Source organism: Leucoraja erinacea, chromosome 11, assembly GCF_028641065.1.
Source record: "Leucoraja erinacea ecotype New England chromosome 11, Leri_hhj_1, whole genome shotgun sequence".
NCBI classification, from domain to species: Eukaryota; Metazoa; Chordata; class Chondrichthyes; order Rajiformes; family Rajidae; genus Leucoraja; species Leucoraja erinaceus.
The window spans coordinates 5,146,711-5,160,652 of NC_073387.1; the positions used below are offsets into that span (position 1 = coordinate 5,146,711).

The 13,942-nt window shown below is 43.6% G+C and overlaps 1 protein-coding gene across 4 annotated transcripts in view; it reads left to right on the plus strand.

The window, feature by feature from the left end:
* ebf1a (EBF transcription factor 1a) overlaps positions 1 to 13,942 on the plus strand; it is a 500,414-nt gene that overhangs the window by 253,909 nt on the left and 232,563 nt on the right. For 3 of the 4 annotated variants that reach the window (XM_055642599.1, XM_055642601.1, XM_055642597.1), the window contains one exon: positions 6,974 to 7,115. In XM_055642599.1, coding sequence (XP_055498574.1) covers positions 6,974 to 7,115 — 142 coding nt within the window. The remainder of the gene's footprint in view (positions 1 to 6,973; positions 7,116 to 13,942) is intronic. The other variant, XM_055642600.1, reaches the window with a different exon arrangement.

Genomic DNA, 13,942 nt, shown 5'->3' on the forward strand with positions numbered 1-13,942 from the left:
TCGAGAGCATCCTTACCAACTGCATCACAGTATGGTATGGCAACTGCCCTGTCTCCGACCGGAAGGCATTGCAGAGGGTGGTGAAAATTGCCCAACGCATCACCGGTTCCACGCTCCCCTCCATTGAGTCAGTCCAAAGCAAGCGCTGTCTGCGGAGGGCGCTCAGCATCGCCAAGGACTGCTCTCACCCCAACCATGGACTGTTTACCCTCCTACCATCCGGGAGACGCTACAGGTCTCTCCGTTGCCGAACCAGCAGGTCGAGGAACAGCTTCTTTCCGGCGGCTGTCACTCTACTAAACAACGTACCTCGGTGACTACAACACCACCCCCCCCCGGGTATTATTTTTTTTTTAAATTCAAATCATCATTTTGATGTCGCTCTTCAAGGGAGATGCTTGCATTTTGGCGTACTGTACACTGACTAAACTTGAATCTGAATCTGAAAGTGAGTGGGGGGGGGGGGGGGGGGCTCCACAAACACAAGGTGTTCATTGACCTCGGACTTGTTGGTGGCACTGCTGCTGAAAGTGAGGAGAGGCTACAGATGACTGGTGCGGGTGGAGAACGTCCTTGCCTCGACAATCGCAGGGAACCGCTTAGCTTCCCTGAGACCTAGGGGAAATGTTTTTTTTTTTCTGATCACTAGAAAAGCAGTTTCTGTGCTTATGAACCTAAAAGCCTTTGCAAAGCTCGATGCAATTAAAGCAAGAGCCTGCAAGTGACTTGGGAATTTCCGGCAAAATAAGTTAGGCAAAGCTCTGTAAACGGTCCCTGTGAAGTCATTTACTGTGAGAGCAAATCTATTAGCACTTTGCTTTTTGTCTTTCATTTCTCAAGTGAGGCGATTTTAATTAAATTAATCTGACTGCCAATCTATCAATGATCAATCACGAATGCCGCGGCCCTTTCTATGACAGCTAGCAAAGGGCTGACAAGGTCCGATAATGAAAAAAGGAATATACTTGTGAAATTAGTCAATTAGCCTGCATAATGGGTGGATTAAATAGCACCTAGTTTATTGCACTTTCAGATGTCAGCTCCCGAATTGGGAGATCCGCCAGCAATTAACTTGGTTGTTATGATATTTGTTTATAGGTAGGTTGCAAGCAGAAACATGCCTCAAAGGATTTCTCTAATCCTGTCCTGGTGTGCTATAAAAAAAACCTCACTGACAATACTCCTGGAACCGGCTCTGTTATACGGGCTTTGCTAATTTAGGCTCCAGCGTTACACACTCAACAACTTGCAATGAGACAGCAAACGGCATCAGAACTATGAACCTTAATCGACCAATGTAAAGTCCTTCAGTGGGGGCAAGGTAATCAATAAATTGGTAAAGGTGGCTGTGGAGTCCGAAGAGGTGGCAAAAGCAGATGGAATAATGTCTTACAAAGGAGGAATAAAGAAATAAAATTAATGAGAGTGGGGAAGGAGTGTGGTGAGTGGGTATATTGGATACATCGTTCCAAGGGCCAGTCTGATGTGTCGGAACGAACTGCAGATGCTGGTTTATCACTGAAGATAGACACAAAATGCTCGAGTAACTCAGCGGGACAGGCAGCGTCTATGGAGAGAAGGAATGGGTGACATTTCTGGTCGAGACCCGTCTTCAGACTGAGAGTCAGGGGAGAGGGAGTCTAGAGATATGGAAGGGTAGGGTGTGAAAACGACAGATCAAAGCAGACAGTGATAAGGAAATGTAGAAAGTTTCATCATTAGCTGAGGGGATGGTGCCATCGCGGCATACAATCAGTAATATTAAGTCAGGAGGACAGTAGAACTTGTCATAGAACTAGGATGGAACAGCACCTCATATTTTGATTGGGCAACTTACACCTAGCGGTATGAATATTGATTTCTCTAACTTTAAGTAACCGTTGATGTTACTCAGAGGTCGGTGGAGGCCGGTTCTCTGGATGCTTTCAAGAGAGAGCTAGATAGGGCTCTTAAAAATAGCGGAGTCAGGGGATGTGGGGAGGGGGGGGGGGGGGGGGGGGGGGGGGGGGGGACTTGTACTTCAGACAGTGTTGGAATCTGGGGGAGTTGATACCAATATGGAGAGAATTTAAAAATTGTGTTTGTAAATGGGTAGTTGATGACAGGTGGACACAGTGGGCTGAAAGGCTCGTTCCTGTACGGTACCCCCCTGACTCTGTGACTGTGATATCATCATGTCCTTCTGAAAGGGAAGCAGCATGCAGGTTGATTTGGAAGACAGACTCAGTTGCAGGCTACACTGGCAAGAGAAATCACAGACCATAAGAACCTTCAGTGGAATGTCTAAAATTGCCTTTCTGAAGTTTACTAAAGTTTACTCATTTTACTTAACAAAGGTATTGCTCACAATTTGCTCTGAAGCTTGTTCAGTTGCAACATATCTGTTCTTGGGAGTGAGGGGAGAAAAGGATGGAAGGCAGACACAAAAAGCTGAAGTAACTCAGCGGGACAGGCAGCATCTCTGGAGAGGAGGAATGGGTGACGTTTCGGGTCGAGACTCTTCTTCAGACTGAGCATGGAGCATGGATCATAAAATATTGCACTGATCTGGCAAAAGAGAGAAAGCTGGGCTTCCTTGCAACATACTTGACATTTAAAATTCTGATTGTGTTCTGCAGATAGGTTGATGGATCAGCCCTGCTCGGGATGAACAGAGGGAAGTCTCACTTTACACTGGGATTAATAGATTGAGTAACTGATCGAGGATCAGAGTGGGGTTATGTATTGAAGTCTGGCACTTCTAACATGCAGTCTGCACAATCGGATTTTTTCCCTGCGCCTGATGCACTCTGACCTCTCCCGCATTGACCCAGAATGCTGCTTTATGGGCCAGGCTGCACACAAAACACATGTCTTTAAAACAAAATTGATGAGGATTACGTGGGTCTGCAGCTTTACATGCGGTGCATGTGCTGTGTGAACAGTTGCATCCTGTTCTGCCCCACTGCAACTCACGACAGTTACACTGTGCCACATCAGGGATCCCAAATGGCCTTGAACATGCCTTAATTGCCCCACATCCTTAATTCATTCTTGTTCCATTTGAGGCTGCCTGCAGTCTAAGGTCTGTAACGCATGTTAGAGAAACTCTCAGTCCCACCTGCAAAGCAGATTACTAAGATCGCTCACTGGCACATCCGATCAGGCGGTGATCATTCAGCCCATCAACCTATGCTGGGTCTGAAGAAGGGTTTCGGCCCGAAACGTCGCCTATTTCCTTCGCTCCATAGATGCTGCCTCACCCGCTGAGTTTCTCCAGCAATTTTGTCTACCTTCTCTCTCTATCTCTCTGCCTCACCATCTATATCTTAGTTTAGTTTAGTTTAGCTTAGAGATACAGAATGGAAACAGGCCCTTCGGCCCCCCCTTTGGCCCACCTGACCTGCGACCCCTGCATACTAACACTATCCTACACACATGGGACAATTTTAAATTTATACCAAGCCAATTAACCTACAAACGTGTACATCTTTGGAGTGTGGGAGGAAATTGAAGATCTCGGAGAAAACCCACGTGATCATGGGGCGAATGTACAAACTCCGTACAGACAGAATCCATAGTCTGGATCGAACCCGGGTCCCCAGCGCTGCAAGTGCTGTAAGGCAGCAACTCAACCGCTGCCCCAACATGCCGCTCTCGTTTCACTTCCCCTGACTCTCGTCCCGAAACGTCACCTATTCCTTATCTCTAGAGATGCTGTTTGACCCTCTGAGTAACTCCAGCTTTTTGCTTCTCTCTTCAATGTCAATCAGCATCTGCAGTTCCTTCCTAATCGTCTCTTGCTGGGACTCTGCTTTGTGATTGGGATCCCAGCAGGATGGTTTTTGCAGAGAGCAAGACAGTATTCTGCCCCTGAATGCTGGAGTGATTTAAGTAATGTCCAGTCGTAATCGCTTTGTAATAGCTGCTTCTTCTGACTATCGTCTGTATTAACTCATTACGACACAAAAGGACACCATTTGTTCCAGCAGAGCAATTTCATCAAATCCATCCCCACTCTGCTAATTTGAGGAATCCTAATTTGAGGAAGGACATTCTTGCTATTGAGGGACTGCAGCGTAGGTTTACAAGGATAATTCCCAGGATGGCGGGACTGTCATATGCTGAGAGAATGGAGCAACTGGGCCTGTACACTCTGGAACTTAGAAGGATGAGAGGGAATCTCATTTAAACATATAAGATTGTTAAGGGCTTGGACAAGCTAGAGGCAGGAAACATGTTGGGGGAGTCCAGAATGAGGGACCACAGTTTAAGAATAAGGAGTAAGCCATTTAGAACGGAGACGAGGAAACACTTTTTCTCACACAGAGAGTGGTGAGTCTGTGGAATTCTCTGCCTTAGAGGGTGGTGGAGGCAGGTTCTCTGGATGCTCTCAAGAGAGAGCTTGATAGGGCTCTTAAAAATAGCGGAGCCAGGGGATATGGAGAGAAGGCAGGAACGGGGTACTGATTGGGGATGATCAGCCAAGATCACATTGAATGGCGATGCTGGATTGAAGGGCCGAATGGCCTACTCCTGCACCTATTGTCTATTGTCTATCTTTTTCCTGTGGCCCACCCTTTCTCACATCGCCATGAACCTGCTGTGATTCTTTGCTGTTGCCTGCACTAAGGGGTACTTTACAGTGGCCAGTTAACCTAGCAGCACATCTTTGGCATGTGGGAGGGAACCAGAGCATCCAGGGAAACCTACGTGGGCATGGAGTGCTCATGTAGTCTCCACATGTGCACAGCGCCTGAGATTCAGGTTGGATCTGGGTTGCTGGAGTTGTAAGGTGTCTGCACTAACCGCTGCACCGCTATTAGGATTCAGTGTGGTGCAAAATCTCACCAGCAGTTATGCTTTTACTGACGTGACTCGGGTGATTGAGGACCAGCACTAAGGTGTATGGATAACCTCATTCTGAGAAGTCCAAACCTTTTCACCAGCTGGAGCCAGATTAAAATTGAATCTGAATCTGAATCTAGGCCAACTCTCCGAGAACTATGTGTAAAATTGGTGAGTTGCGCTAGAATTTAGAAGATTGAGGGGGAATCTTATAGAAACGTACAAAATTCTTAAGGGGTTGGACAGGCTAGATGCAGGAAGATTATTCCCGATGTTGGGGAAGTCCAGAACCAGGGGTCACAGTTTAAGGATAAGAGGGAAGTATTTTAGGACCGAGATGAGAAAAACATTTTTTTTCACACACAGAGAGTGGTGAATCTGTGGAATTCTCTGCCACAGAAGGTAGTTGAGGCCAGTTCATTGGCTATATTTAAGAGGGAGTTAGATGTGGCCCTTGTGGCTAAAGGGATCAGGGGGTATGGAGAGAAGGCAGGGATGGGATACTGAGTTGGATGATCAGCCATGATCATATTGAATGGCGGTGCAGGCTCGAAGGGCCGAATGGCCTACTCCTGCACCTATTTTCTATGTTTCTATTACAAATGTTTTTCACATTATTTGTTGTACTAGCGTTGTGCAAGAGAATGGCCTCTGGATTACATAAACTGCATAGAACATAGAAAATACGGCATCTAACGGTAGTGCACAAGAACAGGCTATTCGGCCCACAATGTCTGTGCCGTACATGATATCATCCATCTTATCTGCCAGCACATAATCCATATCCTTCCATACCCTGCATATTCATATGCATATCCAAAAGTCTGCTCAACACTGCTATTGTTAATGCCTCGACCACCAACCCAGCAGTGCGTTCCAGGCACTCATTAATCTCTGTATAAAGCAGATTTTGCCAGACATTTCCTTTAACCTTTGCCCCTCTCACCTTAAAGCAGTGTCCTTCAGTATTTGACTTTCCCATCCTGGGATAAAAGTCCCGACTGTCGGCCCCACCCATGCCTCTCATCATTTTATATCCTATCACATCTCCCTGCATCCTCCCTCTGGTGTTTCAGAGAAAACAATCCAAGGCTGACCAACTCGCTTCCTGGAGCTAACGCTTCGTAATCCAGGCATCATTCTGGTAAACCTCCTCCTCACCATTTTCAAAGCCTCCATATCCGTCCCATGTTGGGATGATGAGAGCGGCATGCAGTCCTATAAAACTGCATCATGACTTCCTGACTCTTGTACTCAATGCCCCAACCTATCAACGCAAACACACCCTGTGCCTCCTTTACCACGTTCAAGAAGGAACTGCAGATGCTGGAACATCAAAGGTAGACAAAATTGCTGGAGGTGCACAAAATCTCAGTGGGTGCAGCAGCATCAATGGTGTGAAGGAAATAGGCAAAGTTTCGGGGCAAAACCCTTCCTCCGACTGATGTAGGGTGGGGATGGGGGGGGGGGGGGGGGGGTGGGAAGAAGAAAGGAAGAGGAGGTGCCAGAGGGATAAGGGTGAGCTGAGAAGGGAGGAGACAGCACTGGCTACCGGAAATTGGAGAAGTCAATGTTCAGGCCACTGGGATGCAGACTGCCTTCTTTATTCAGTCTGAAGAAGGGTTTCGGCCCGAAACGTTACCTATCTCCTTTGCTCCATAGATGCTGCTGCACCCGCTGAGTTTCTCCAGCACTTTTGTCTACCTTTGCCTTCTTTACCACTCTTGTGTTGCCACTTACACAGGGTTATGGACTTGGGCCCAAGATCCCTCCATACACCAATGCATGCCGTTAATTGTATATTTCCTCCCTTCATTTACATTGTTTATTTAATTACGTCTCCTATTCCCATGATAAAGAGGATACTAAAACACTCAGCAGGTTGGGTAGCATCTGTGGAGAGAGAAACAGAAACAATACTTCAGGCCAGGAGACTTCATCCTGAAACATGAACTATGCATCTGAGTGTTTCCAATATTTTTGTTCCATCATATTATTGCCTTTTCCCTGCCTCAGGGACCAGAACTAGTTTTCTAATTGACCGTTTGATTTTGTTTGGTGTCCGTTTCTCTCGTGAATAAACGTAAGGACTCTGTTACTGATGTCAGGGCATCCCTTCACCAGGTCCCTTGTCTATCCCTTGCAGGTGGTGGTTTCCACAACGGTGAACGTGGATGGCCACGTCCTGGCCGTTTCTGACAACATGTTCGTCCACAACAATTCCAAACACGGTCGGAGGGCTCGAAGGCTCGACCCCTCTGAAGGTACGCCCTCTTACCTGGAACATGGTAGGCATATCACTTTCATTGATTAAAGCTGCTTTGTGAATGCTTGTGAACCTCTGTGTATCCAGGCCAATGCCTCGTTTCTAGGAAAGCCTAGGGAGTTGGTTAAGATGAGGCGATATGTACTGAATAGATTCTGCCAGAATTATACACTGTGCAGCTTGATCCAAGCCTACTCATCTTAGCCTCTTTTAGCCCAGTCTTGTTCAAACCTGCCAAACAATCATCATATTCCCTTTTGTTAACTGCTTGTATCTGCCTTTTTCTTAAATATATCTAACGCATTCAGTTTAAACTATTCAATCCTATGGTAGCGAATTCCACATTATAATAACTCTGTAGGTTGGGAGTTTCTTCTGAAATCTCTATTGGATTTGTTCCATTACATAACCCGACCGATAGACACTCTCAGCATTTTGTATATGACTATGTTGCAAATCCTTTGATTATCTTGCCGTCTCCATCAGCTTTATCCTTCAGTCTTTTGTTTCCAAAAGATAAGAGGCCAAGCTTGCTCAATCCTTCTTGAAAAGCATAACCTCTCAATTCTGGAAATATCTTTGTGAATATATATATATATATTAAAAAAAGGTAATTAATTAATTACAAGCCTGCAGCAAATTAAGATCTGATATTTTGAAGTGGCTTCATGTTTAATCATTAATGAAGCAAATGATTTGCTATCGTTCAGATCATTTTCCAAACTAATAGTGGCGTTGCATGTGAGACTTGTGCAAAATTGTTGCACTTGGTTGTAAATCCTGTTGCTGGAGTAAGCTGTAATGTGTTTAATTTGTTGAATGATGTCACCTTGCTCCAAGACATGTGCCCTCATCGTTAATCCTTATTTTCCGCTCGGACTGACCATTTGTTAGGGTCGCACTCACAGTACGGTGCATAAAACAACCAGCGCTGCAAATTCATAAAGCATAACTCATTCCGTTCTAATGCGAGAAGAAAACCTCATCTCCTTTAATCTTTTCTTCACGATTTACCACTCAGCAACTGTATATCTCTCATCAGGGAATGTTGGCTATTTCTATTTAAAAATTCACATTACCGTAAGTAAATTTAATCTATTCGAAGAAAATTTATCACTTTCCCCATACCTTGCTTTGAACTTCTTCCTTGCTCTCATATTCTCTCCTGATTCTACTTGCATTCTGAAGAAGGGTCTCGACCCGAAACGTCACCCATTCTTTTTTTCCAAGAGATGCTGCCTGTCCTGCTGAGATACTCGAGCATTTTGTGTCTCTCGACAGTCTTGTTCCTTTGGAGATGTGCCATTCAGTTTGAAAGTCGGGAACAGAACCATTTTCTCTCCAAAACCAGTTGTAATGGGTTAATTCTGGCAGGAATAGTTTAATCAGCAGAAGCAAAGAACCAAACCTTGTGAATTACTTTATTGGGAGTACTGCTATTAACAAGTTGGCTGACAAAAGTGTGAGAAATGATCACTTTTTTTCACGGTTAATAATGCAGCTGATACCGTTGAATCCAACATTCAACTTTAGGGAAGACAACAAGAGTTCAATTTAACCAGCATTCTCATGTAGTATCGATCGAATTGTAAATCCAATCATCCAACACAATGTAGACTCCCGCATCCAGCAAAATGATAAACCTATCTATGTCCGGCAGTTCACAAAGCAGTTCAGGCAGATGGATAATCATGGAACCTACCATCCCATAAATGATCAACCAACCATTCTCAGCCTATACCGTGTATCCAACTTTCCAAAATAATGTGGATTCTATCAAACAATACACAATGAGCCCTGATGTAGATAGTCCATACATTCTAATCATTTAATCACTTCCCTCTGGAAGGCGACTCCGGATTGCCAAAGCTACCAAAAAAACAGTTTTTATCCACGAGTAGTTGCTCTACTCAACAGCCAAAAATCTGTAGCCTCCCTTTGATCTGGTATTTTGTTGGTTCACATGCTTGATCAATGGTGTTTTATCATTAATGTTTTATTATTATTATTATTATTATTATTATTATTATTATTAATGTTCAGTGTTTTCTGAGTCATTCGTAACTGTCACTGTATGTCATGTTGTTACTTGTGGGCGGAGCACCAAGGCAAATTCCTTGTATGTGAATACTTGGCCAATAATCTTACTTGCTTAACGTATAATTGCACCATTCAGAATTATGTAGATCCAATTATTCATTGCGAAAAGATGTACCAATCCAACATTAAATAGGTCCAAGGTCCAAGACACAAAATGCTGGAGTAGATATAGATAGATAGATATGCCATTTATTGTCACTATACATGTACAGTCAAATTGAAAGCTGCTCGTACTCAGTGCATACATATAATTTAGTACAAAAAACAAGAAACAGAAAAACAAAAAACAGAAGGGAGAAGGGGGGGGGGGATAGGTGCACAATTCTGCGGCGCTATATACATATATACAGATGGAAGTCCGGGTGTTGGGCTGTGCAGTCAGTGCATGTGTGAATTTGAATTAAGAGTAGTTATAATTTTCGGAAAGCAACTATTTCTGAGTCTATTTGTCCTGGATTTGATGCACCTATAGCGCCTTCCAGAGGGCAGCAGGTCGAACAGTCCAACTCAGTAACTCAGTAACTCAGCTTGACAGGCAGCATCTCTGGAGAGAAGGAATGGGTGAGGTTTTGGGTCTCAAAATGTAAGGCAACATCTGCAGTTCGTCTCTGCACATTAAATAGACCCAACTGTCTGATACACTTGGATCTTCCCGTTCAATAATTGTAGACTCAGTCATCCAATATACAATATACCTAGTCACCCAACATACAATGAGTCAAATAATTCAATACATGATAAACTCAACTATTCGATGCACTATGAACCAAACCAACTAATATTTGTTTGACCAGCAATCCACTTACCATGAGCCCAGCCATGCAAGATTCTCTAGATTGAATCAATCCAAATGGTTGGGGTGAGGTCACACAAGTAGTGAATACTCATTTGTTCACCATATTCCTAATGTAACTGTACTGGATCAGTAATATACAGTGTACTAAACAAAACAACAAATATTCCATCAAACTAATAACCAATCGACTCAACCATTCAATATAAAAATGACCACATCATCCAGTGTGGTATAGACCTAAACAAGCACCAGACTGCAGTCTCAAACATCGGATCCATCAAGATTCAACCATCCGCTATATTGCCAACTCATCCATCCAACATGTTGAGACTAGCCACGTAATGTAATGCAGATACCATTGATCAATATATTGCAAACACAACCATCCAAAAACACTGCTGATCTAACTTTTTTTACATTGCTGACCCAACCTTTCCAAAATACTTTAAGCCCAACCTTCCCCTGTTTTGCAGAGCCATCTATTCAAAATATTATAGAGCCAAGCGTCACATACGTAATTGAAATAAATACTGTAACTTGTATTTATACGGCACCTCTGAAAAGTTCGGCCTGTCCCTGGTCACATTATAGCCAATTGGAAACTCTAGAAATATGTTTTAGAAATACTTTGGAATTATTCTTGGCGGAAGAATAACAAGACCTTACAAAACCACGGAGATACACGATGATGTGTGATTTAGGTTGGGGGGTAAATATTAATTCATATGGAGAATGTCAATTTTTCATTGTTGGGTGACGCATTGTTGCAAAATATGTTTTCCACGACAGGGAGGGCTTGGTCTTAGTTTAATATCTCTTCCAAAACATATGATACGATATGTAGAACTATATTTATCCCGGGAGGGGAATTGGTCTGCCAACAATCATAAAAACACAACAAGATACATGAAACATGAAATTAAAGTGATGTGGAAAGTCCAGGATTGGGGATGTGCAAAGATTGGGTAGGGGGGGGGGCAGGGAGGGGGGGTGGGGGGGGTTCCAGTCTACCCCATGACAGACGGCGAAGGAGTTATACAGTTTGATAGCCACAGGGAAAAAGGATCTCCTGTGGCGTTCTGTGCTGTCAGCATGCTCTTCCGTTTAGTCTTAAGAAGGGTCTCGACCCGAAACATCAGCCGTTCCTTCTCTCCACGGATGCTGCCTGTCCCGCTGAGTTACGCCAGTCTATCTTCGGTTTAAACCAGCATCTGCAGCTCCTTCCCACTCCTCGCCCCTTTAGAGCTCTGCTACTAATACTGGAGCACAATTCTTAATTCTGTGCTCAGGAGTTTAATTTTAAACTTCAAACTCCAATGCCACTCGCTCAATTAAAAAAAACATCTAAATAAAGTTTATTCAAGTAAAAAATATGTACTGTACAGGAACCGTGCAAAAAAAGTGTCCGATATTCTCAGAGGCTATACATACAGTCAATACTGTTTACACAAATCACACAATTTTACCCCACACCATTGCCACCCATGTGGCCCCCTGGCGAGCACTCCCTTCCCTTATTTTGAGGGGCATCGCCACCACATCCTGTCCCCCAATGTCCAGCAGTGGAAGGACCCTGGACTGTGGTCCTCCCCCACCGAGCCTTGGTGTTGGCTGCACCGAGCTTCAGTGAGTCCCCCAGCACGTACTCCTGCAGTCTGCAGTGGGCCAGTCGGCAACATTCCCTAATGGACCTCTCGCTGGCCAGAAGGTAAATGTACTATACGGTCATGCACATGACACGTGACTTAATATACCCAAAGACCCAGTTTGTGTAATCAAAGGGTAAACCAGATTGCTTCAGAGTAATGGAAGTAAGTTTAAAATTAATCAGCTGCCTTATGTGTTACAATAAAATATCACTAAAGTTAGAGAAATGCTTACAGACCTCCACGCACAAGTTGAGTTGTAAGGGAAAATTATGTTCTAATTGGCTCAATTTCATATGTAAATTAGATCCAATTAGCATAATTTCTTCATAAGTTATCCATAATAGCGTAACAATTACATTCTCTTAAGTTTTATAAAGATTGTTCTTATGGATTTGGTGTTACGGAGGAAAGTCTATTTTCTAATTAACTTAATTGGCATAAGCAGATGAGATTGAATTAGCATAATGCGCTGATATGTTATCCCAATTAGCCAAACGATTATACCCTCCTAGTTTCAGAAGTTAAAGATTTTATTTCCTGAGCTATTGAAATAGGGACAAAGTTTGAAAGCGTGTTGCAAGGCCCGAAATATATCTCCTTCGCCCCGCCATTTGCACTGTGGAGGAAGCTAAGGGAAGTTGGTTGATGTCATTTGTTTTCAATATTAAGTTTGGTAACTTCCATTGATCTGAAATGCACCAGTCTGATCTACATGAACCTCCAGTCACCCGATGAGCTGCAGACAGCTCGGTGAGCCTGCAGCGGACCTATTTGCTCTGTGATGTTTGCAATTTGAATGGAAAATTAGTGAATAGCTGGACTAAATTTAGCATAGATTACCGTAGGAGGGATCTGCAGATGCTGGTTTAAACCGAAGATAGACACATGAAGGGTCTGAAGAATGGTCCCGACCCAAAACGTCACCTATTCGTTATCTCCAGAGATGCTGTCTGACCGCTGAGTTACTCCAGCTTTTTGTGTCTATCCTTAGCATCGATTAGGACAGGTGGAAATGAAGGAATCAGTTAAGAATTCCTGGGCTCAACCTGGTAGTGCATTCAATGCAGCAAAAGTAGTGCATGGTTAAACTGTGCAGCATTTCACAGTTAAATCATTCAGCAAAATTCAACATCCAGCCTAAAGGGCCTGTCCCACTTCCAACTTCTGCCATCAGGCCGCCGATATAAAGTCCCCCTATCCAAGAAAAACATCCACAAAAACTCATTCATACCCATTGCCATAAACAGCTCAAATAAATAATGAACAATGGATAAATTAACCCTGACGCACTGTCACTTTACACGTATCCACAACTTTTATCTTGTCTATTTTTACAGTTTTTAATCTTTATATTTGCTTTTAAGATCGATACACACTGTGTGTGTGCTCGCAGAAATCTGTGTTGTGTGACTGCTTATCAGCACATTGTCCTGTCTGTATGTTGAGCCACGTCAAAGAAGATTTTCTGTTACAACAGACAATAAAGTTTTCTGAATCTGAATCTGAATCTATTTTTAGGCGATTGCTGGCGACTGTCACCACATGGTTGCCGGGGTGTTGCCTGTATGGTCGTGAGTAGCTAACCACTAACACTGGGCGATTGAGGACGACCATACAGGCAACACCCCGGCAACAGCCTAGTCGCCTGTAGTCGCCTAAAAAATAGCCTAAGTGGGACAGGCCCTTAATACATGAGATGTTGGTGGAACTGTACACGGGAATGGGTTGGACATTTCAGCAGCAGAGGGATGCTGATCTCTCCTCTGGACATTTTTGAAATTTATTTTACAAAACTGCTTTTGGAATAATGTTCACCACTCAGCAGAGATGTTAAGCTTTGTACTTTAGTCACTAATACACTACTGCTACTACTGCTAGTATTTTATCACAGCGAGTAGCAATACATTAATGGGATGATATTTGTTTTAACCGTAGGGCTTAAAGAGTGATTGTAAATTGGCCGTCCCTTTAACTCCTGTGAACCAGTGACAAGTACAAAACAGAATTATTTTGTTTAAGAAGGAACTGCAGATGCTGGTTTAGACTGAAAATAGACATGAAATGCTGGAGTAACTCGGCAGGATTGGCAGCATCTCTGGATAGATGGAATGGGTGATGTTTTGAGTCGAGACCCTTCTTCAGACTGAGAGAATACTTTATTTGCTAACTTGGCCTCCAACGCTGATTTATATCCACAGGAAATTCATAGTTTTATATCGTCATGGAGCACGGAAACAGGCCCTTCAGCCCAACCTGCCCAAGCCAACCAAGAGTTGCAAGATGTCCACCAGGTCTTAGAGCTAA